Consider the following 24270-nt stretch of genomic DNA (forward strand, 5'->3'; position numbering starts at 1 on the left):
TCCCTCTGCGGTCTGCCCAGGTAGAAACAGGAAATTGCATGGGGGGGGGGGGGGGGAACTGCAGCAGAGGGAAAGCTTCAGGCAGCTGCAAGCATTGTTTCAGAATCACTGTGGTACTGGCCACCTCCTGTGAAGGGAAATGGTTTTTAAAGTAGACCAGGAAGATGAGAGGAAGGGAGAGAGAGACATCTTACAGTGGTGGGGAGAAGGTAAAGAGATACCGGACCCCTGGAGCTGTTGTACGTTAGCTGGGGAGTGAGAGAGAGAGGAAAAGCTGGACCAAAGGTGGGGGGAGGAGACTGGAGGAAGAAATGATGGGCCCAGAAACAGAGGGGAGAGAGAGAGAAAGAGATGATGGACGGTGGGATGGATGGAGGGAAGAGAAAGGCAGAGATGCTGGATGGAAGGGCAGACAGGAAGAAAGAAATAGATGTTGGATCTGAGGATGGCAGGCAGGGAGAGAGAAATGCTGGACAATGGGAGAGAGGGAAAAGAGAGAAGGAGAAATCCTGGATCTAGGGAGAGAGAGAGAGGCTGAATAATAGGTTTGGGAGGAGGGAAGAACAGCTGGAAAGAGAGGGAGCAATGTTGGACCAGGGAGGGGAGAGGAGAGATGTTGTACTATGGGGGTAGATAGGAGGAAAGAGAGATGGGACAGGAAGAGGGTGGAGGGAGACAGGGAGATTTCAGGCTATGAGGAGGGGAGGAGGGGAAGAGATGCTAGGCTATAAGAGTGAAGGGAGGGAAATGGTGGAATTATGTGGGAGAGGCTAAAGGGGGGGTGGCAAAGAGATGTGAGAAGAGTATACTGAGCACAGTTATAAATGGGGCAATGAGGAGCAGATGAGATAGAAAAGGGTAGGAAGCTGGGGAAGGATTGAGATGGGAAATGAAAGAGAGGGCATGAGAGAAGGTGATGGAAAGTTGGTAGGTAGCCGAAAAGTAAAAAGAAGAAGGGTGAGAAAGAGGGTGAAATCTGAGTGAACAGAGACAGAAAAGAAAAATGGGAGGCAAGAGCTGAAAGGTAAAGATCAGTAGATCAGAGACAGTTGCAGTGAGGGAGTGGAACAAGACAAGAGAGAGGAGAAAAGACAAATGGTCAGCAGCCACCGGAAAGAGCAGGAAAGAGAAATTGGGACCAACATAGTGTAAAAATTAAATGTCCAGAAAACAAACGTAGAAAAAAGTGTTCTTTGTTTTATTTTTTTGTTTTCAATGTATTAACTGGAATATGTTAGCTTTGGGATAAGTGCATCACAGATTTCTTTGTATTGCGTTCAGTGGCATAGCCAGATAGCTGATAGGAGTGGAGGCTGAAGCCAAAGTGGGTGGAGACTAAATCCCCCCCCCCCCTCCTTCCCCAAGGCAGCCATTTTCTGGAAGCTGCCGCTAGGAGTACGAGCAAGTGGGCTTCGCTCCTGTCCTCAATGCCCCATCTGGACCACCAAGGATACCAGGCCCTGAGGAGGGCCTACGATGATGCTGGTGGTGGGTTGGGTGGGAGGGGGGTTGATGTTGCAGGATGATGTTTAGGGGGAGGAGGGTCGGAAAGGGCCTGCTGGTTCGGGGAGGCGGAGGATCAGAAGGGGCCTGTAGGTTTGGGGTTAGGGATTGGAGGGCCTGGGGGGGGGGGAGTTTTAAAGTTATACAGGTGGTTTTCCAATATTCATTGCTGGCAAGATGCTTAAATTGCATGAATATTTTTTTGATCTTTTTATATTGTCAGTCATTTAAATTCCTCTTTTTTTTTTAATTTCTGAATTTTTTTTTAGTTCTGGTGAACTCGTTACCCTCATCTTTCATTTTGCTGGATTGCCTCCAGTTATTTCCATTCTTTGGATGGATTCCGGAATCTTACCCTGCCACCAGCATTGTGTTAAGCATTGTGACCATTTCTCGGGCCCCCACGTTCTGCACTTTTCCCAGTGACTCCATTTTCCAGGCTCTGCATCCTTTTCTTCATTGAAGTGCAGTGATTACATTTAATGCAGCCCACTGATTCGAGGTGGGCAGACACAAACATCACTTAAAGCGCTTTTCTTCTGAGCATTTTCATCCCAGCCAGATGAGGCACAGATTAGAATTCTACGTATATTCTGAGTCATCCGGCTCCTCAAACAGAGGCACAGCACGTCATGTCCTCAGGTTTCTATAAAAATCTCTTGTCAATGCTGGAATACTGAGAAAGGTCAACCCAACCCACAGCCAGATTAGCTCTGGAATCATTCACATTGTATTTCTTTCCAGGGACGGCTGTGTAAAACACATTGCACAGCATGTACTGCACCAGGAACCTTTCTGGTTAAATGATTGCTGCGTTTCAATGTGGAAAACGCCACACTGCCACCCCCTACTGCCGCCACAGCTTCCGTCCCCCTATCACCACAGTTGCTGCCCCCCCCCCCCTACTGCTACAGCTGCCACCCTCTTCCCCAACGCACCACAGTCTTCCAAGCCTCAGTTGGCCCTTCCCGGTCCTATCTTGAAGGGCTTTGATGGTGTTGTGGCTTCTTCGGGGCAGGAAAGAACTCCACTCTTTCCTGTCCACTGCCAGTATTCTACCCAGCACCGCTTTGTTTTCAAAATGGCAGCTGAGACTTCCCACAGTAGTCGTACGGGTCTCGACAATCTGGCGTGACTGCTGCAGGGAGCCTCGGCAGTCATTTTTAAAACACAGTGGCGCCAAGAAGAATAGCGGCAGCGGGCAGGACCACTAGTGCCTTTCAAGGTAGGACCACGGTAGTGGGCAACCGGGCAGAGCCTCTGGGCCCCCTAGAGCTTCTGGGCCCTCGGGTACTGCCCGGTTGCCCGAATGGTCAGTCCGTCCCTGCTAATTCATGGTCACTTTTGCCATTTGTCTTGCGTGCAATGCTGATAGATCCAGGGACTGGACCAAATGTGGTGGACTATATTTTCAGGTTGATCATCTTTTGCTTTCTTTAAACGAAGACTGGAAAGCTACACAACTCCTACATTTCATCTCTTTCTCTGCTGTTTATTGGAAATTCTGCCACTGTGCTGAATAGTTTTGTGACCAGGGGAATTTTTCAGAACATTCATGAACCTGTTCACAAAGTAAGGACACATCAGAGCCATCCAGCTACTAGCAGTGAGGCTAATGGTTGGATGACTCTTACATATCGGAACTCCTCCCAGCTCTAGAGCATTAATATACTAGCCATTAAGCCCGTTAAAACGGGCGAGATTTCCAGCTACCCTCCTCGCCGCCGCTCTCCGTGCCGGGCCCCCTGCACTGACCTGACAGCGCCTGTCACCTCCGTGTGAAAGCGCTGCAGGCAGCAGCAGATCGCTCTGCTGCTGCCTGCAGCGCTTCCACACAGAGGTGAGAGGCGCTGTTAGGTCAGTACAGGGGGCCCGATACGGAGGGGGGGGGCGGGAGCGGCGGCGGGGATGGGGGGAGGGTGTAGGTTGGTGCGCGCGATGTTCGTTTCCAAGCTCCAGCGGCAGCGTCCGACAGTCCGACTCCGTTTCCCTCTCTGTTCCACTGACGTCATCACGTCTTGACGCGAGGGCGGGACAGAGAGGGAAGTCTCTACTGCGCATTTGCAGGTGAGTCGGTCACTTGCCATTTATATGTTTGATGGCGAAGCTTCAAGGACACCTGCTCCCCCTTCTCAATTGTATTCCAGCTCTATAATGGGATATCACAAACTCATCCCAGCTTTTAGAAAAATGTGCAAGTGCAAACAAAAAATTAAGTTGTACCAAAAACATTTCAACGACCTTTTCAATGCTTCTGTAGAGTCAAGAGTGGTCCCAGAGGACTGGAGAAGGGTAGATGTGGTCCCTCTCCACAAAAGTGGAAGTAAGGAAGAGGTTGGGAACTAAAGGGGCCTGTAAGTCTGACTTCTCTGGTAAGTAAATTCATGGAAACGCTTTTAAACCAGAGAATAGTAAAATTTTTGGAATCCAATAAAGTAATGGACTAGAAGCATCATGGTTTCACTAGAAGCAGGTCTTGTCAGACAAATCTTCATTTCTCTTTGACTGGATGACCGTAGAGTTGGATCGAGAGAGAGTGTTAGATGTGGTGCATTTAGACTTTAGCAAAGCCTTTGACTCAGGTCAGCATAGACAAATAATAAATAAACTCGGTATGGGGAGATCACGTGGTGCGATGAGCTGAGCGGTCGTGTTTCGCCTCGGCTCGAGAGCTCCCGCCTCATCTACTAACAACCAGCGCCGCAATTGATTGAAAAACTGAGCGGGTGGTCTTAAAATCGTGCATGGACAGATTTGTTACTAAATCCCCAGCTGGAATGGCACTACGTGCGGGGAAAAAAGATAAAGAAAAGACCAAAACGCTTACCCCCGATTCCAAGATGGCGGCGGCCCCCGAACAGGTAGATCAAATTTTTACAAGCTCCCAATTAGAACAAATCACGTTGGCAGTGGCGAAAGCCTGGCAGCCGAAGTGGGATGCGATGGACCAAAAGTTGGACGCAATCCATACAAAACTAGAAGGCCTAGAGACCCGCACGGAAGATCTTGAAACTCGTGTCTCGGCCCTCGAGGATGACTCTCACGGCTATAACACAGACCTCCGAGATGTTAAACAACAACTTCAAGAACACATGGAAAAGCTCGAGGACCTTGAGAATCGCTCACGAAGGAACAATCTTCGGATTGTAGGTCTCTCTGAGAGCATCCCAGATAAAAACCTGTCGGAATGGCTAGCCACGTGGTTGGCGAAAGAGCTGGCCTTGTCAGATTCTATGGGCCCACTAATCATAGAACGGGCACACCGTGTGGGACGCCCCAGAGAAAATCAAACAAGACCACGGGTGATAATAATGCGCCTGTTGAACTGTCGTCAAAAAATAGAAATCTTAAATGGATTCAAGATACGCAGAGGGGAACTGAAACACGATGGACGACCAGTGCTAATGTTCCAGGATTATTCAGCGGGTGTCCAGGAACAACGACGGAAATATCACCCTATATGCACATTGCTGGCTCAAAAACAAGTGCGTTTTATTCTCCAATATCCTGCATCTCTAAAAGTATTAAATCAAGGACGATGGGAAACTTTCCAGTCCCCTGAAAAAGCGAGATCCAGCTTAACAGCACAAGGCATAATAAAGAAAGAGTGAGAAAATATCAGTAACATCGGGGGAACGAGGAATAGAACATTATAGTGGCAGTAAGTACAATTTCCACAATAAAAGGGGTGGGAAGCTCTCAGTAACCCAGGTGATCTCTTGCTAAATTCCAGGTTAGTGCCTGGGAAGATGGCTGAAGGGATGGTAATATGGGGGGGGAGGAAGGGAGGGAGGGAAGGTTTCGGGGGGGGAATAGAAATGTCATTTGTAAACATCACGGGAACAGCTACGTGTCATAAGAAAAGATGCAGTGCAAATTTTGAATGGGCAGAGTCAACCCTTAAAGCAATCATGAGGATTCACGCCCAATCTTGGAGTTGGGGAGATACATTTTGTAGAGGTGGATTAGGGGGAACATTTAGAAGAAATTCCACCATGAACAAGGAAGTTAGGAATTATGACTACTAGGATAATAACATGGAATGTGGGAGGCATTAGCACCCCGATCAAGAGGGCCAAGATTCTCACAGCATTAAAAAGACATAAAGCAGATATAGCATGCTTGCAAGAGACACGCCTAACGGATAAAGAACATTCTAAACTGCAAAAATTGTGGGTTGGTGAGGTATTTGCGGCCTCACCACAGAGTAGGAAAGGAGGAGTTGCGGTCCTGTTTAGAAAGGGCCTACCATATAGAACAACTATATTGGACAAAGGGGCCCAAGGAGAGTACATTTTATTAAATGTGTGGCTCCCAGGGAAAGAATTTACATTACTGGTCCTATACGGGCCTAATAACTATGAAGCCACGTTTTTCAAAACTCTAGCTGGGAAATGTTTACAGAAAGGAGGGGGGAACTTAATAGTTGTGGGAGATTTTAACGCAGTAATCGATCCACGCCAAGACTGCTCCAATGTGTTAGCCTCCCACTATAGGGGAACACGAGCTAAAGAATTTCAGGGGTTTAATCGGACTCTTGACTTGGTAGACCCATGGAGAATTCACCATCCGGGAGATAAAGATTACACGCACAGATCAAGAGCGCACGGGACATTTGCCCGGATTGATTATGTAATGGTGGCCCGCTCGCTATTTTATGCAGTACAATCAGCAACAATCGGGCCTGAGGAGATAACTGACCACTCGTTAGTGTGGGTGGACTTTGCATTTACAAAGGATGATAGAGGGGGGAGAGGGTGGAGATTTCCAGCACAGCTATACCAAGATCAACATTTACGAACCCATATAAAAAAGACCTGGGCACAATACCTAGAACATAATCAAGCACATTTAGATTCACAACCAGAATTATTTTGGTCTGCTTCTAAAGCAGTGTTACGAGGTGCCATCATAGCATATTGTCACATTAAAAATAAAAAAGGGCCATTGGTATTTTAAGATTGGAACGACAATTACAAAAAGCTAAGAGAGTCTACCTACATCAGCCTACAGTAGGTAACTTAGAAATTTTAAAGGCCACCCAGGTTGCATTGAATAGCTTACTGCACGAAAAAGAACTCAAATCATCTCTGTTCTATAAATTTAAATTACAGAAGTTTGGTAACAGAACAGGCAAAATGCTAGGACGTTTAATAAAAAACGCAGGAGTCCCAAGGACGATAACAGCAATTAAAGACTCTAAGGGGAACATTCTCACTGATAACAGAGCCATAGGACAGGCATTTACAAAATACTTCACTGCATTATATCAGGCAGGACCACCCTCAACAGAACAGGCGACAAGAAATTACTTGAAAAAGATGGGGCTTCCCAGATTAACTTTAGAACAGGTGGAGGGCCTCAATACTCCATTAACAATGCAGGAATTACAAGGGGGGATCAAAACATTAAAATTATGGTCGGCCCCCGGTCCAGATGGACTATCTGGGGAATATTTTAAACTGTTACCGGGAGAAGCGTTAGCAGCTTTGTTAGATTATTATCAGGAAGTGGTGGACAAAAAAAATTTTCCAAGATATGCCAACTCAGCATTAATTACGCTGATACCGAAGCCGGGGAAACCTCTGGATCAGGTGGAATCCTATAGGCCGATATCACTGCTCAATGTTGACACCAAAATATTAGCAAAAATGTTGGCAGAACGGCTGGCACAATGCCTGCCGTCACTGATAGGGGAGGAGCAGGTGGGTTTTGTACGAGGTCGCCAATCGGTACATAATGTACGAAAAATCCTGATAGCCCTAGCAGCAAGCCAGCAGATTCAAAGGCCCACATTGATTTTGAGCCTAGACGCAGAGAAGGCCTTTGATAAAGTAGGATGGGACTTCATGTTTTCAACATTATTAGAGATGGGCATAGAGGGCTGGTTTATGCAGGCAATACAGGCGCTATATAGCGGACCAAGAGCAGGGGTGGTAGTAAATGGTGTTAAAGAACCAGAATTCCAGATCCACCGAGGTACAAGACAGGGTTGCCCCCTGTCACCTTTGTTATTCTTGATATCCCTGGAACCACTGATAAGGAAAGTCTCCTCAGCCTCAGACATCCGGGGGGTCACATTGGCAGGCCAGAGCATAAAAATTTTAGCATATGCAGACGACCTGCTGGTGGTCCTGAGAGAGCCTACTGATACACTGGGACCACTAATCCAGACAATAAAAGACTATGGGGGCTATTCAGGTTTCAGTCTAAACTTACACAAATCAGTGGCATTACCAACATCCCCAGAGGTACGAACAGGATGGAAAGGAACATTTCCCTTGCAATGGGCGCAAACTTCCATAAAATACCTGGGGGTGAATATCCCTATGAACTTGACCACCCTTTATGAACAAAATGTACAGCGATTGATGCAGGACACAACCAAACAATTGCTTGCTTGGACTGTATTGCCACTATCTCTGATGGGGAGAATAGCTTTGTTTAACATGGTTATCGCGCCCAAATGGCTATACACTTTTCAAACATTACCACTCCATCTAACAAAGAGGGATGAACAAAAACTGGTAAAAATCGTACAATCCTTTCTATGGAAGGGGAAGAAACCACGCCTTCCTTTCTCCATGATATGTGCTCCTACAGAGTACGGTGGGCTGGGCCTATTAAATGTAAAATTTTTAACTATTGCCAGTGGAATGCGTCATCTGAACGACTGGTTTAGAGGCACGCAAGACTATACCAATACATCAATGGAATTACAATTGTTTCCTGGCTTGCATTTCAGTAGTTACCTACATACTGGAGGACCTCCACCCCCATATATACTGCAGAAATCTGGAATAATGGGATCCGCGAAAGCGGTGTGGAAATGGATCTGTAAACTACACAGGTTTTCAGCCAAAACCACTCCATATCTGGCGATCTGTGGAAATCCTGCCTTTGAACCAGGGCTTCTCTATCCAGCTTTTGCCCGCTGGAAACGGAATGGGCTGGAGTATCTGACACAAGCAATCACTCCAGAGGGTAAGACAAAATCCTTTCAAGTCTTAAAAACTGAGTTTGCGATGCTTCCCTCAGACAGGTTCCACTACTTCCAGTTAAGACATTATATACAAACCTTATCATGGGAGGACCTGGCTGAGGATGTCCAAGAGGAACTGGCCTCGGCTTTCTCCCTGACAGCACAGCAGGGGGTGCCTCTCAGGTTCCACCATAGGCATATTCGAGATACGGCAGAAGAGCTGGATTACAAGAAGTTGTTACTCATGTGGCAACAAGATATACCAATGCACCTTACCTTGTCCCAGCTCAAATCGCATATACTCGCAATGCGAAAACAGACAATGATGGTATCGCACTGGGAAACACAGTATAAGGTGGCGTTAAGACTGTATATATCCCCCCGAAGGGCATTTCATATGGGGCTCTCTCCTTGGGGAGAGTGCCCCAAGTGTCACGAGCCGGGGGCTACTTTGGGGCATATGTTGTGGTCCTGCAGAGGTATACGCCAATACTGGAAGGATATAATACAATGTGTCTCCGGAATGTGGTTAACAGGATGGAAGTATGATCCAGGCCTACTACTGGGACATTCGATACTAGTCCACCCCATACCAGCAGGATTAACAGCTTTTGTGAACAATCTATCATAGTGGCTAAACAGGTGATCCTGTCTGAGTGGATTACCCGACATTACCCTACCAGTTCTCAGTGGAGAGCCCGCATGATCGTATTAATGCGAATGGAAAGGATGGCAGTGACTGACTTTAAAACCCAGGCAGGGCGACAATTCCAGAACATCTGGAGCCCATTTCTTGACACAATGACCTCCCAAGCTAGAAGTAGACTGTTGAACTTTTAATAAGAGCACATAGCTGGACGTAGAAGTTTTCCAAGGAAAAAGGGGGGGGGGGGAGATTTGGGACTTTGGGGAGAAGATGGGAGGGATGGGAGGCAGAGGGAAAGTGTAAGAAGGTTTAAAGGAATAAGAAACCACACATTATGTTTTGTATTACATTGTTCCTTTATTCCATAATAAAAAGAATAACGTCATTAAGAGGGAAGATAGTTAAAGGGAAGAGGGGAAGAAAGGGGGATAAAATGAAAAATTTGTATGACCATCTGAGTTATAGCAACATTAGTTTCTGCTGTTTGGTTATTTTGTATACTTGAACAAGCTTTGTTACTTCTAATAAAAATGATTTAAACATAAACTCGGTATGGGTCCTGAAGTGACTGACTGGGTTAGGAACCGGTTGAGTGGAAGGCGACAGAGCGTAATGGTAAATGGAGCACCTTCTGAGGAAAGGAATGTTACCAAGGTTCTGTTCTTGGCAGGGGCATAGCCAGACCTTGCGGTGGGAGGGGGCCAGAGCCCAAGGTGGGGGGCACATTTTAGTCTGCCACCCCACTGCCTCAGCCCCCCACCACCTCGCCGCTTCCCCTCACCACCTCGTTGCTTCCCCCACAAAAGCAAATACCTTTTCTGGCAGGGGTCAAAGCCTGCTCAGTTTCACGTAAAGGAGCGTGCACAGGAGATCAGCAAGAAGAAACAACAGGTCAGTGAACACGGCTGCGCTGGAGACCGGTGCTGAAGAAAAGGCTTCAGCTGGTGGGGGTTGGAGACCCCCGCCAGCAAAACCAGGGGCCCAGATGAAATTTGTGGGGGCCCAGGCTCCCGTGGCCCCACCTAGCTACGCCCCTGGTTGTTGGGCCGATTCTTTTAAACATTTTTGCAAACGATATTGCTGAAGGGCTGTCTGGTAAGGTTTAACTCTTTGTGGATGTTATCAAAATCTGCAATAGGATAGACACCCCTGATGGTGTGGATAACTTGAGGAAGGTCCTAGCGAAGCTTGAGGAATGGTCTGGAGTTTGGCAACTAAAATTTAATGAAAAAACAATTTCAGGGTCATGCATTGGGGCTTCAATAACCCAAGGAAACAATACAATTTAGGGGGTGAAGAATTTTGTGCACAAAAGAGGAGCGGGATTTGGATGTGATCATGTGTGATGATCTTAAATTGCCAAACGGGTAGAATAACGATGAAAGCTTGAAGGATGCTTGGGTGCATAGGGAGAAGAATGGCCAGTAGGAAAAAGGAGGTGACGATGCCCTTGTATAAGACTCTGGTGAGACCTCATTTAGAATATTGTGTACAGTTCTGAAGACCACACGTTCAACAAGATATAAACAGGATGGAGTCGTTCCAGAGGGTAGCTACTAAAATGGGTAGTGGTCTTCATCATAAAGCGTATAAGGACAGACTTATAAGCGGAGATACGATAGATACGTTTCAACACTTACGTGGCATAAATGCAGAGGAGGTGAGTCACTTTCAATTGGAAGGAAGCTCTAGAATGAGGGGGCAGGGGATGAAGGTGAAAGGCGATAGACCTTTCACGAAAAGGGTGGTGAATTCGTGGAACGGGCTCCAGGTGGAGGTGGTAGAGATGAAAACTGTCAAAATTTAAGAAAGCTTGGAACAAGTACTTAGGATCTCTAAGGGTGAGTAGATGACATGGATGGGCAGACTGGATATTTTTTTTTGTTACATTTGTACCCCACGCTTTCCCACTCATGGCAGGCTCAATGCGGCAGGCAATAGAGGGTTAAGTGACTTGCCCAGAGTCACAAGGAGCTGCCTGTGCCGGGAATCGAACTCAGTTCCTCAGGACCAAAGTCCACCACCCTAACCACTAAGCCACTCCTCCACTATGGATAAGCCATATGGTCTTTGTTTGCCCTCGTTTTTCTACGTTTCTATCTGCCTTCGTTTTTCTATGCATAACCTGGGTCTCACCCGTGTGCTAGCTCTGGCCCCGGGCCACAATGCAGAGTTCAGTCAGTTCGGTTCAGTTTCAATTCAGGGCCACTCTCACCTCACTCATCCATTCCACTTCGCCTGCAGTCGAGCTTTAGAATGGGTCTGTGGTCCGGAATTGGGATCCGGAGGGTTGGGAGGCACTTGTACACTTGTGCTCAAAGATACACTGTAGTCACAGCTTATGCAAACTCAAACTGTTTATTTCTTCCAACTCTACAACAGGCGATACTTCAAACCTTTATTAAGCAGTCCATATAAACTCCGATCCTTCTGGTGTTCTTCAGGGAAACTCTTATACCACTTCTCTCAGGTATATTTACAGGGATACCTCATGGGCATTAGATACCGTGTGTAGATACATATAGTTCACCTGTCCATGCCTATCCCTGAGCAGGCGTTATTCTCAATGGCTGTTTCTCCTCTCAGTACAAATTCTATCCCTGTGGTTCAGATCCTCCCCTGGTCTGACCCAGTGGTGACCCTTCTCTAGATCTACCCTGGTCCTGGGACTGAGCTCTCCCTAGCTCCAAATCCCCTGCTCCGAGGCTGGGTCTCTCCTCTGCCTACCCATAGCAAACACAATCTCCCGGTTGCCGCTTTCAGGAGCCACAATCCTCCTTTACATCCAGTGATCACACTCCTCACTTAGGATTCCCTTTTTCTCCTCCTGGTCTCTTGGCAGGGGACCATCAGGCAACCAAAGCAGTGGCGTAGCAACGGGGGGTCAGGAGGCCTGGGCCCCCCAAAAAAATTATCTCTGGTGCCCTGGTTTATCTATGTATCTCCCTTGGTCTATCAGCCTCCCCTCCTCCTCATTAGGTTAAGCCTTGCTGGCCTAGGTGAGCACTCCTAGGCCAGGTTCCCAGCACATTGCCTTTGTATCCCTGGCTAACTGGCCATCAGAGAGACAGCTCCCCTTTCAGGCTACTGAACCCCCGTGAGCTCCTCAGCACCTCTGACATCAGGCAGAGTCTACTTGATGCTGCTTTAAACTCAGTCTTGGGAAAGACAGAGAAGGTCCAAAATAGGGCAGAGATATAGAGGTGTATTTTCAAAGCACTTAGACTTGCAAAGTTACATAGTAACCTATGGAACTGTGCTTTGAAAATGAGCCTCATAGCGACCTTCCGAGCTTATGATATTGTCTTTCCCAAAGGATCAGCAAAGGGTTATAGATCTTCAAAGCCCTCCTGGGACAGAGAAATATCCAGAGTACCTGACTGTAACTCACCTTGAGCTACTACTGAAAAAGGTGTGAGCAAAATCTAAGTAAATCCTGTACAATAATTCTCACCTCCAACATTCTGACTTGCCTGGGACCGTGGCTCATTCCAAGTTGGTCTGCTAGGCTCCGTAGATCAGGCTGACATCACCATAGCCTTATGATGTCAACTTCAGAACCCGGGAAAAAAAAACATGCCTCACAGCTGAACCATGTCCAGAGGAGGGTCTCTGGACATGGGTGGCTGGAGGGGGGGCAGGGGAGAGAGGAGGGTCGCTGGACATGGGTGGCTGCAGGGGGGGCAGGAGGTCGCTGGACATGGGTGGCTGGAGGGGGGTAGGGGAGAGGGGAGGGTCGCTGGACATGGGTGGCAGGAGGGGGGCAGAGGAGAGGAGGTTCGCTGGACATGGGTGGCTGCAGGGGGAGAGGAGGGTCGCTGGACATGGGTGGCTGCAGGGGGGCAGGAGGTCGCTGGACATGGGTGGCTGGAAGGGGGTAGGGGAGAGGGGAGGGTCGCTGGACATGGGTGGCAGGAGGGGGGCAGGGGAGAGAGGAGGTTCGCTGGACATGGGTGGCTGCAGGGGGAGAGGAGGGTCGCTGGACATGGGTGGCTGCAGGGGGGGCAGGAGGTTGCTGGACATGGGTGGCTGGAGGGGGGTAGGGGAGAGGGGAGGGTCGCTGGACATGGGTGGCAGGAGGGGGGCAGGGGAGAGAGGAGGTTCGCTGGACATGGGTGGCTGCAGGGGAGAGAGGAGGTTCGCTGGACATGGGTGGCTGCAGGGGAGCCGAGGAAAACCTTGCTAGCACCCGTTTCATTTGTGTCAGAAACGGGCCTTTTTTACTAGTAAATAAATAAAGATAGGCTGTCAGTGTATTTTTGTAGTTTACAGTATTGTGTATGTATTGTGTGTATTCATTTTACTGTGTTTAATGATGTGTTTTATGACTATTTAAACTGCTCTACACTTTAAGCAAGCAATGGGAAACCATATAGCATAATAAATAAACTTGAAAATTGGTTTTGCCTCTGTTATATCTGCCGTAGGGCAAAACCAGATCTGGATTAGCCTGACCTGGAGCATTCTGGTAGCCTTCTGTACTGACTTCCATCAAGCCATCAGTGTGGTGAATTTCTTAAATCGTGCATTTCACTCTAGTGGGACCTGGGAGGGGGGGGGGGCGGAAGGAGAAGACAACCACAGAAGGTGGAAAGAACACAAAGATCCCACGAGGTAGACAGAATCCAGGAACGAGGAGTGGGATGGAACTGGATCAGACTCTTCAAAAATCTGCACTCTAGTTCATAAAATCATTTACGGAGAGGCCCCGGCCTACGAGTCAGACCTCATAGACCTACCACCCAGGAACACCAAAAGATCAGCACGCACATTCCTGAATCTCCACTACCCCAGCTGCAAAGGACTAAAATACAAATTAACATATGCATCCAGCTTCTCCTACTTAAGCACACAGCTATGGAATGGACTACCAGTCGCCGTGAAAAAAATGCGCGGCCTATCTAACTTCCGGAGATTACTGAAGACCAGCCTCTTCAACAAGGCATACCACAGCGATCCATCCTAAATACCAGACAACGAAACTCAAACCTGAACTGGATAAAACCCAACTCTCTATACTCGACTTCCAAGGTCCACTCTACCACAAATGAACTTCAATGCGATACCACTTGATCTCTTATTCCGAATATGAACTCTTTATACTTGACTGCTTAATCTACTATGTCAATCATAATCTCTAATGTAATACCACTTGTATCTCTCACTCCGGAAATGGTGATCGCCATTGTGATAAAGTCACCTCCAGGATAGTTGGGTTAAGGCAGTTTCAGTCTGAACTACAAGTCCCAGAAGGCATTGCAGGCAAGGAGACAGAGGGTGAGATGAAGAACCCGGACTGGACTCCTAGCTGCAGACGGGGAAGACATGGGTGTAAGATGGCAGGTTGTTGTTTATTGTGCTCTGGATAAAGAGCCCAGACTGGAGCCTGTATTGAATCCTGGTATGTGCTATGCGGCTGTTGGAACTGTGTACTAGAAACCTGCATGGAATAAAAGTTCTTAAGATTGAAGTTACTGGTGGACATCTGTTTCTTCATTGTGCCGGGAGCCTGTGGCTGGAGGAGATTGTTCTATCCTTGGCCGCACAAGAGAGGCGCCTGGTTACACCATGACGGAACGATGTAAGCCACATTGAGCCTGCAAATGGGTGGGAAAATGTGGGATACAAATGCAACAAATAAATAAATAAGAACAGAATCAGGATGACGCAATAAAATTACAGATGTTTATCAATATTAATATCTATAATTTTATTCCGGTGTCCTGAGTCTGTGTTTGAAGATCCTGATCCAGTTCTCACTCCTTCTTCCAGGGGGGGTGGAGAAGGCATAAAATAAAAATAAATATTTATTTATTAATTATTTATTTATGTATTTGGATTTTGCTCACACCTTTTTCAGTAGTAGCTCAAGGTGAGTTACATTCAGGTACGCTTGGTGATTAGTTCATAGGGTAACGGTGTCAAACATTGAGGGGGGTCTTTTGGGCTCTGCTGCAGATAACTGGAGCTAAGCTTTAGTAAAAGGCCCCCCCTGAGATCTTGGCTTCATGCTAGGGAGGAGCTCCCTCTGGTGAAGTTAGAGGGCAGCTGCAAGTCCCTCGAGCTAAAGCTTCTCCGTGTATCACGGGCTTTTTTTAATCCCAGCTTTCACGATGTGAGCTACGATTCTGATGCCGCCGGAGAATCCTTCTCAATGTTTATGTTCAGAACTATGAAAATGTTCTGATTGTGTGAAAAGCAAGATCCAAGATGGAATATTCAACTCTTTATGAAAGATTGGCTAAAAACTCCCCATTATAAATGATTCTGGGGTTTTGGAATTTGGTTTACTGCACTTCTTGCATTGTCTCCTAAATATTACACTGAGGGGCAATTTTCGCATGGCGGCAGTCGGCGTTCTTTTAAATTCTGGCGCTTGTCGGCTAAAGTAGATTCAGATATTCAGTGTCAGTCCCTGTCTAGGTACCAGATCTGAATACCCGAGTTTAGGGCAGCTGCCAGGAGTTATATTCTATTGGGCCAATATTCAGACCTTGGGAGGCAGCCCAGCTAACTCCTGCAGTCAGCGACAAGACTGGAAATTCAGTGTCAGGTGACCGGCATTGAATATCTGGGTTGTCTTTTCAATGTGGTGCGCTACGACATTGTGAGCAACCACTCAAGTATTCAGGGTTGCTTGGTTGATTGACCCCCGAGGCAGGCGTTGGTTTACACTGAAGCACGGCCCTTGTTGGCTCATCAATAAAGTATACTTGTTCCATTCTTGAAAGCCCTTTGCGCTTCTTTTCGGTTTGTTTCTACTGTGTACTCTGACCCTCTCCGTTGCTTGTAAGCGTGTCATGCAACGTGCACAACTCATAGTATGCTAGGTGTTGCGTGCATCGCTTGTCGACACACCCATGGCCTGCCCATGCGCCGCCCAGCTGTACATCCCCCTCACAGATACACACTAACCCCCGGATTCTACATATGACGCCCAGATTCGGGCATCCATATTTGTGCCCATACCTAAAAAGGCGCGCATGAATTAATTGAGTAATGAGCCCTTAACTGTCAACAATTGGGTGCTAACGACCAATTATTGATGTTAATTGGCACTCCTTAACATTTGCACGCATATCTGGCTGTGCGCTGTTCAATAAGACATGGAGTGCACAATTGAAAAGGGACATGGCCATGGATGTGTCAGGGGCGTTCCAAACAGTTGCAGGCGTAATTCAAGACTACAGCGTCAACACACCTAACTTGGGTACCAGCATTTTCACCAGGTTTCAACTGCAAGTCTGCACCCTTTACTTTTTACAGCGCCAAATTTTGAGCGCCAGGTACTGAATCCAACCCAGAATGACTTAGTCGTGCATATTATAGAGTAGCACCTAGACTTACATGAGTAACTGCCAATATTTGACGCCTTTGACACACATCATCATTTATCATTTATTCATTTTATATACCGTTTCTTATTGCTGTTGCAAAACAGAACGGTTTACATTAAAAAAAAGATAAATATAACTCATACAAACAAACAAGTAGGAACTCCAGTCATTGATAGAAAAGCACAGCAAGTCCTAAATGACAAAGAAGGACATACAGTGGGGGAAATAAGTATTTGATCCCTTGCTGATTTTGTAAGTTTGCCCACTGACAAAGACATGAGCAGCCCATAATTGAAGGGTAGGTTATTGGTAACAGTGAGAGATAGCACATCACAAATTAAATCCGGAAAATCACATTGTGGAAAGTATATGAATTTATTTGCATTCTGCAGAGGGAAATAAGTATTTAATCCCTCTGGCAAACAAGACCTAATACTTGGTGGCAAAACCCTTGTTGGCAAGCACAGCGGTCAGACGTCTTCTGTAGTTGATGATGAGGTTTGCACACATGTCAGGAGGAATTTTGGTCCACTCCTCTTTGCAGATCATCTCTAAATCATTAAGAGTTCTGGGCTGTCGCTTGGCAACTCGCATCTTCAGCTCCCTCCATAAGTTTTCAATGGGATTAAGGTCTGGTGACTGGCTAGGCCACTCCATGACCCTAATGTGCTTCTTCCTGAGCCACTCCTTTGTTGCCTTGGCTGTATGTTTTGGGTCATTGTCGTGCTGGAAGACCCAGCCACGACCCATTTTTAAGGCCCTGGCGGAGGGAAGGAGGTTGTCACTCAGAATTGTACGGTACATGGCCCCATCCATTCTCCCATTGATGCGGTGAAGTAGTCCTGTGCCCTTAGCAGAGAAACACCCCCAAAACATAACATTTCCACCTCCATGCTTGACAGTGGGGACGGTGTTCTTTGGGTCATAGGCAGCATTTCTCTTCCTCCAAACACGGCGAGTTGAGTTCATGCCAAAGAGCTCAATTTTTGTCTCATCTGACCACAGCACCTTCTCCCAATCACTCTCGGCATCATCCAGGTGTTCACTGGCAAACTTCAGACGGGCCGTCACATGTGCCTTCCGGAGCAGGGGGACCTTGCGGGCACTGCAGGATTGCAATCCGTTATGTCGTAATGTGTTACCAATGGTTTTCGTGGTGACAGTGGTCCCAGCTGCCTTGAGATCATTGACAAGTTCCCCCCTTGTAGTTGTAGGCTGATTTCTAACCTTCCTCATGATCAAGGATACCCCACGAGGTGAGATTTTGCGTGGAGCCCCAGATCTTTGTCGATTGACAGTCATTTTGTACTTCTTCCATTTTCTTACTATGGCACCAACAGTTGTCTCCTTCTCGCCCAGCGTCTTACTGATGGTTTTGTAGCCCATTCCAGCCTTGTGCAGGTGTATGATCTTGTCCCTGACATCCTTAGACAGCTCCTTGCTCTTGGCCATTTTGTAGAGGTTAGAGTCTGACTGATTCACTGAGTCTGTGGACAGGTGTCTTTCATACAGGTGACCATTGCCGACAGCTGTCTGTCATGCAGGTAACGAGTTGATTTGGAGCATCTACCTGGTCTGTAGGGGCCAGATCTCTTACTGGTTGGTGGGGGATCAAATACTTATTTCCCTCTGCAGAATGCAAATAAATTCATATACTTTCCACAATGTGATTTTCCGGATTTAATTTGTGATGTGCTATCTCTCACTGTTACCAATAACCTACCCTTCAATTATGGGCTGCTCATGTCTTTGTCAGTGGGCAAACTTACAAAATCAGCAAGGGATCAAATACTTATTTCCCCCACTGTAACTAATAAAAACACAACTAACTTAGTTAAATACAGTTTAAACTTTTACACCTTCCCTACTCTCATAGGTTCTGTTCAATAAAGTTTCAAAAGTTTTCGAAAGTGAATGTAGGAATTCTCTAATCTAATCTCTTTTGGAAGTCCCTTCCAGAGAGTGGGAGACAGAGAAAAGAACGCCGATGCACGTGTAGATTCCCATCGAGCCTTAGCGAGCGGAGGAATGACTAACCTATTATCTGTTAGCGATCTAAGAGTCCGCACAGGAGAATAAGGAATCGTCAGATTGGATAAGTAACTAGGAATAAGTGAATGAAATGCCTTATGTGTCAAAGCGAGTACCTTGAATTTGACTCTTGCTTCAATCGGAAGCCAACGAAGTTGGTATAGTAAAGGTGTTATTCTATCATCTCTCTGAGCCCTACAAATCATGCGAGCCGCTGTGTTTTGTATCCTTTCTAGATTAGCTTTAGTAATCCCCGCATCGATAACATTACAGTAATCTAAGCGTGATGTGATATAAGCATACGTCAATGTTTCAAGAGAGTCTTTACTTCTTAGATTTCTAATTGAACGAAGCTTCCTTAAGTGAAAGAAAGATTTTGTAACTACATCAGATATTTGTTCCTCAAAAATTAATGACCCCTAAATATCTGAAAGATTTAACTGTAGGAATACATTGTCCAAATAACAGGGGCACTACTGATGGAATAGTTCCATGTCCTACTATCCGTGATGTCGTTGTCTTATCCGGATTTAGTTCTAAGTGATGTGTTGTCAACTTTATCAAGACAAGTTTGAATTGGTGTAAGATCGATATACTTAATGGCTGGACATAATGAATGAGAAGGAAATCATAATGCCATTAATGTTGCTCACCTGTAATAGGTGTTTTCTTTCGATCGCAAGATTGATAAGGCACACGGTACCTTCCACCTCCCCAAGGGGTGCTTGCGTTGAGCTTTGATACCGAGGAACCGAGAGACAGCTGCGCGCAGGGACGGCTGCGCTTGTTCGGAACCTTTCAGTGACTTCTGAACTCTGGGAGATCAGTTCTTTCTCTGCTGCTGTTGGATGATGAACACCTACTTGTGTGCCTGACTCAGTCCTGCTACCTACAGAAAACACCGGTTACAGGTGAGCAATGATGCTAGATCATCACATGGACTGAGTGTCTTTTCTATTTTATTTTTGTTACATTTGTACCCTGCGCTTTCCCACTCATGGCAGGCTCAATGCGGCTTACATGGGGCAATGGAGGGTTAAGTGACTTGCCCAGAGTCACAAGGAGCTGCCTGTGCCTGAAGTGGGAATCGAACTCAGTTCCGCAGGACCAAAGTCCACCACCCTAACCACTAGGCCACTCCTCCACACCTAATGATTCACATTTATAATGTTTACTTGGTTTGGCTTTTGTGGGAGAGTTTTGGATTGTTTTGTTTAGCCACTTATATAATCCCTTTCTCGCCTCTCTGTTATTAGTATTGGACCCCATGAAATGGGAACATGGGGACCTATCAAGAACTGTTATTTTAGCAGAGTACAGAGCTTTACAGAGTGCTGAGTTTTAAGCCAGAATTGAGGGATGGCTTTCCAGACGTAACGGCAGGGCCGGGTTAGAGGGGGTGAAAACAGGGCAATTGCTCTGGGCCCCCATGCCACAGGGGCCCCAAGTCTATCTGAAGCTAAAGAAGGTTCAGCCTGCTCAGTGAGCTTTAAGAGCCCCCCTCCATTATTTCTGCCCAGGGTGTCAGTAAATCTAACATCAGCCCTGCAAAAAGTGCCTAAGTAAGTACATCTGGTAATCATGTGTGGACAGACCTGGGCAGGGGCGGACCAGGGGCGTAGCCAGACAACAGATTTTGGGTGGGTCTAGGCAAGAATTGGGTGAGCGCCAAGTGTTCTCCACCCCCCCCCCCCCCAAAATTATCTCAGCTGGTGGGAAAACGCGTCTTTCCATCTTGGCAGCAGGCATGCACTGAAAACTGAGCATGCGCAGGTGCCGGCGTCGTGGAGAGTAGCGTTTTCGTTACCATCAGGGGAAAATCTTCAGCAGGCGGAGCTTGGGATTCCCACCAGTTACCACTAAACATGTGCTACTGTTGGGTGGGCCTGAGCCATAAATGGGTGGGCCCTGGCCCACCCAAGCCCACCTGTGGCTACGCCACTGGGGCGGACTGACCATATTGTAGGGTTACCATATGGCTCCAGAAAAAGGAGGACACATTGATCCAGTCCGGGTTTTGTTCCATTGAAAGCAATGGAAGTAAAACCCAGACTGGCTCAATCTGTCCTCCTGTTTCTGGAGCCATATGGTAACCCTACATGTGGGCAACCTGGCAGTGCTCGAGGTCCCAGAGGCTCTCCCCCACAAACTACAGCCCCCCTCTCAGTCCCCCCTTAAAGGGCCCTTGTGGCTAGTGGCCTCTTCGGGGGCAGGAAAGATCCCCGCTCTTTCCTGCCCGCTGCCACTACTCTGCCTGGTGCCACTGCATTTTCAAAATGTCTGCTGAGACTTCCCAGACTGCCAAGACCCATGAGGGTACCTCAGGAAGTCTTGGCAGTGGCGTACCAAGGGGGAGGCGGTGGGGGCGGTCTGCCCCGGGTGCACGCTGCTGGGGGGGGGGGGGTGCCGCATGCCTGTCAGCTCCGCTCATTCCATGCTCCCTCTGCCCCAGAACAGGTTACTTCCTGTTCCGGAGCAGAGGGAACATGGAACGAGCGAAGCTGACAGGCGCGCGGCACCCCCCCCCCCCCCCCCAGCAGGTAAAAATGCACCCGGGGGGGTGTCCTTTCGCCAGGGGGAGGGGGTGTCCTTTCGCCGGGGGTGGGGGGGTCACGCTGCACCCGGGGGGGGGGCACATCGGCAATCCGCCCCGGGTGTCAGCCACCCTAGGAACGTCACTGAGTCTTGCCAGCCATTTTGAAAACACAGCGGCGTAGGGCAGAGCTGCGGCAGTGGGAAGAATAGAGTGGGGATCTTTCCTGCCTCCGAAGAGGTCACTAGACCACCAGGGTCCTTCAAGGTAGAACTGGGAGGGGGGAGCGGTGTGTGGATAGGGGGGCACAGGCAATGCCGGGGGGGGGGGTACCCAATGACCCTTACTGCCCGGTGGCCCAGAGCCCTGTCAGTCTGCCCCTGGATCTGGGCATCTTGCGGCAATGCCACTGCCTTCAGTAGGAAGTAGATCCCCAGGTCACCAGGGTAACCCCAGGCAAAAATCTCTGGGGACAGCAAACTGCCAGATACTTAGATCAGCTGATACTGCAAATCTACATTAATAACACCAATAACAGAATGTGTCCTAAGCTGCCGGCATGTCTTTCTCCCACAGGCTCTGCTGCAGGTAGCCAAGAACTTGTTCACCCACTTAGGTAAGTCTCTTCTGTCCCCGCTTTGACTTTTTTTGAGGGTGATAAAGGTGGGAGGTGGTGGCTGTTACGTTGTGATGATGGCTGATGAGGGATTTTGTTGTGAGCTTTACGCTAGAAAGAACAGGAAGTGCTGATCCTGGAGGTCACATGGAGGGGCGTAATCGAACGGCGCCGGCCATCTACATGGGCGGCCATCTATATGGCCGGCTCCGCAAAGAGAGGTCCCGAACCATATTATCGAAAAAGATGGCCGGCCATCTTTCGTTTCGATAATACGGTTGGGGCCGGCCAAATGTCAGAGATGGCTGGGTTTGAGATGGCCGGCATCGGTTTTCGCCAGTAATGGAAACCGATGCCGGCCATCTCAAACCAGGCCAAATCCAAGGCATTTGTAGTGCACTGGTCCCCCTGACATGCCAGGACACCAACCGGGCACCCTAGGGGGCACTGCAGTGGACTTCAAAAATTGCTCCCAGGTGCATACCTCCCTTACCTTGTGTGCTGAGCTCCCCAAATCCCCCCCAAAACCCACTCCACACAACTGTACACCATTACCATAGCCCTTATGGGTAAAGGGGAGCACCTACATGTGGGTACAGTGGGTTTTCGGGGTGGTTTGGAGGGCTCCCATTTACCACCACTAATGTAACAAGTATGGGGGGGATGGGCCTGGGTCCACCTGCCTGAAGTGCACTGCACCCAGTAAAAACTGCCCCAGGAACCTGCATACTGCTGTGATGGAGCTGGGTATGACATTTGAGGCTGGCAAAAAAATAATTTTTCATTTTTTGGGGGGTGGGGGGGTGGGAGGAGGTTGGTGACTACTGAGGGAGTAAGGGGAGGTGATCCCCGATTCCCTCCGGTGGTCCTCTGGTCATTTGGGGCACTTTTTGGAGACTTGGTCCTAAAAATAAATGGACCAAGTGAAGCCAGCCAAGTGCTCGTCAGAGCCGGCCTTCTTTTTTCCATTATCTGCTGAAGCCGGCCATCCCTTAACCACGCCCCCGTCCCACCCTCGGTACACTGCCGACACGCCCCCTTGAACTTTCGCCGGCTCTGCGACGGAAACCAGTTGAAGCTGGCCAAAATTGGCTTCCGATTATACCGATTTGGCCGGGTTTGGGAAATGGCCAGCCATCTCCCGATTTGTGTCAGAAGATGGCCGACCTTCTCATTCGAAAATGAGCTGGATGGTATCATAAGGCCAATGGGCATTAAACAGCAGGGTTCAGAAAGGGAAGGCTGCCAACTGGATCCAGATTCACAGGGCAGGGTTGATCCAGTCCTGGCTTTACCCCAGTGCATGCTGGGACTTGTAGTTTTGCTTTTCATAGGGAATGCAACGGGGAAATCAGAACTACAAGTCTCTGCATGCAACGAAGTAAACCCAGGACTGGATCAACCATGCATCCAGTTTGCAACCTTACAGAAAGGGCATGGCCACCTTCATTTATTGCACTTCATTTCTCTCCCTCCCCCTCAGCTACCAGCCAACTGGATTGTGGAACTTGCAGTGTTCCATATACCTATTGAAGAGACGGCTGAGAGGAGATATGACAGAGGTCTATAAAATAATGAGTGGAGTGGAACGGGTAGACGTGAATCATTTGTTTACTCTTTCCAAAAATACTAGGACTAGGGGGCATGCGATGAAGCTACAAAGTAATAAATTGAATACGAATCAGAGAAAAGTTTTCTTCACTCAATGTGTAATTAAACTCTGGAATTTGTTACCAGAGAATATGGTAAAGGCAGTTAGCTTAGCGGGGTTTAAAAAGGGTCTTGGCAGCTTCCTAAAGGAAAAGTCCATAGACCATTATTAAAATGGACTTAGGGAAATCCACTCCTTATTTCTGGGATAAGCAGCATAAAATGTATTGAGCTTTTCAGGGATCTTGCCAGGTATTTGTGACCTGGATTGGCCACTGTTGGAAACAGGATGCTGGGATTGATGGACCTTTGGTCCCAGTGTGGCAATACTTATGCACTTATATTGTCACATCGGATGTCACACAGTAGTGAAGGTTTCTAGGACCAAGTGACTTGTTACAGAGCTGGGCCTAGCTGTCTATCGAATTTGTCTTGATTTCCATCCCTTTTTGCAAGGCAGATTGTTCCAACATGGCCTGCGAGTCATTGCCTTTCCCTCGGGTCCTGTCCTGGCATGTTGCAGCGTCACGGGACATTTTCTGCCACAGAATAGGAATAAGAGTGTGGATTGCCGTAATAATGCTCATTAACTGGCCTAGTAATTTACAGAGAGGATTTTCAGGACATTAATATCACAGGGGGAAATTGTCAGTGGCTTTCTTCACTACCCTTTCATCAATTCCTTTCTTAAGGTGATCATTTTGAACCCATTGAAGATTGTTCGCATGTGTAAGCAGGGGCATAGCCAGACCTTGAGTTGGGAGGGGGCCACAGACCAAGGTGAAGGGGCCAGTGGCATAGCGAGGGCAGCTGCCACCCGGGGCAGTTCGCCGCTGCGCACCCCCCCCCCGGGTGCAGCATGACACCCCCCCTCGGCGCATCACCCAAGCCCCCCGAGTGCATTCTTGCCTGCTGTGTGCACGCCGCTGGGGGGGGGGTGTCGATTCCACTGGTTCCCTGCTCCCTCTGCCC

At 48.0% G+C, this 24270-nt stretch overlaps 1 protein-coding gene across 1 annotated transcript in view; it reads left to right on the top strand.

The window, feature by feature from the left end:
* Positions 1-24270, top strand: part of PDE2A (phosphodiesterase 2A) — a 687803-nt gene that overhangs the window by 571661 nt on the left and 91872 nt on the right. The window contains exon 14 of the mRNA XM_030199986.1: positions 21609-21648. Within this exon, the coding sequence (XP_030055846.1) occupies positions 21609-21648 (40 nt within the window). The remainder of the gene's footprint in view (positions 1-21608; positions 21649-24270) is intronic.

This window comes from Microcaecilia unicolor, chromosome 4 (assembly GCF_901765095.1).
Source record: "Microcaecilia unicolor chromosome 4, aMicUni1.1, whole genome shotgun sequence".
Classification (NCBI taxonomy): domain Eukaryota; kingdom Metazoa; phylum Chordata; class Amphibia; order Gymnophiona; family Siphonopidae; genus Microcaecilia; species Microcaecilia unicolor.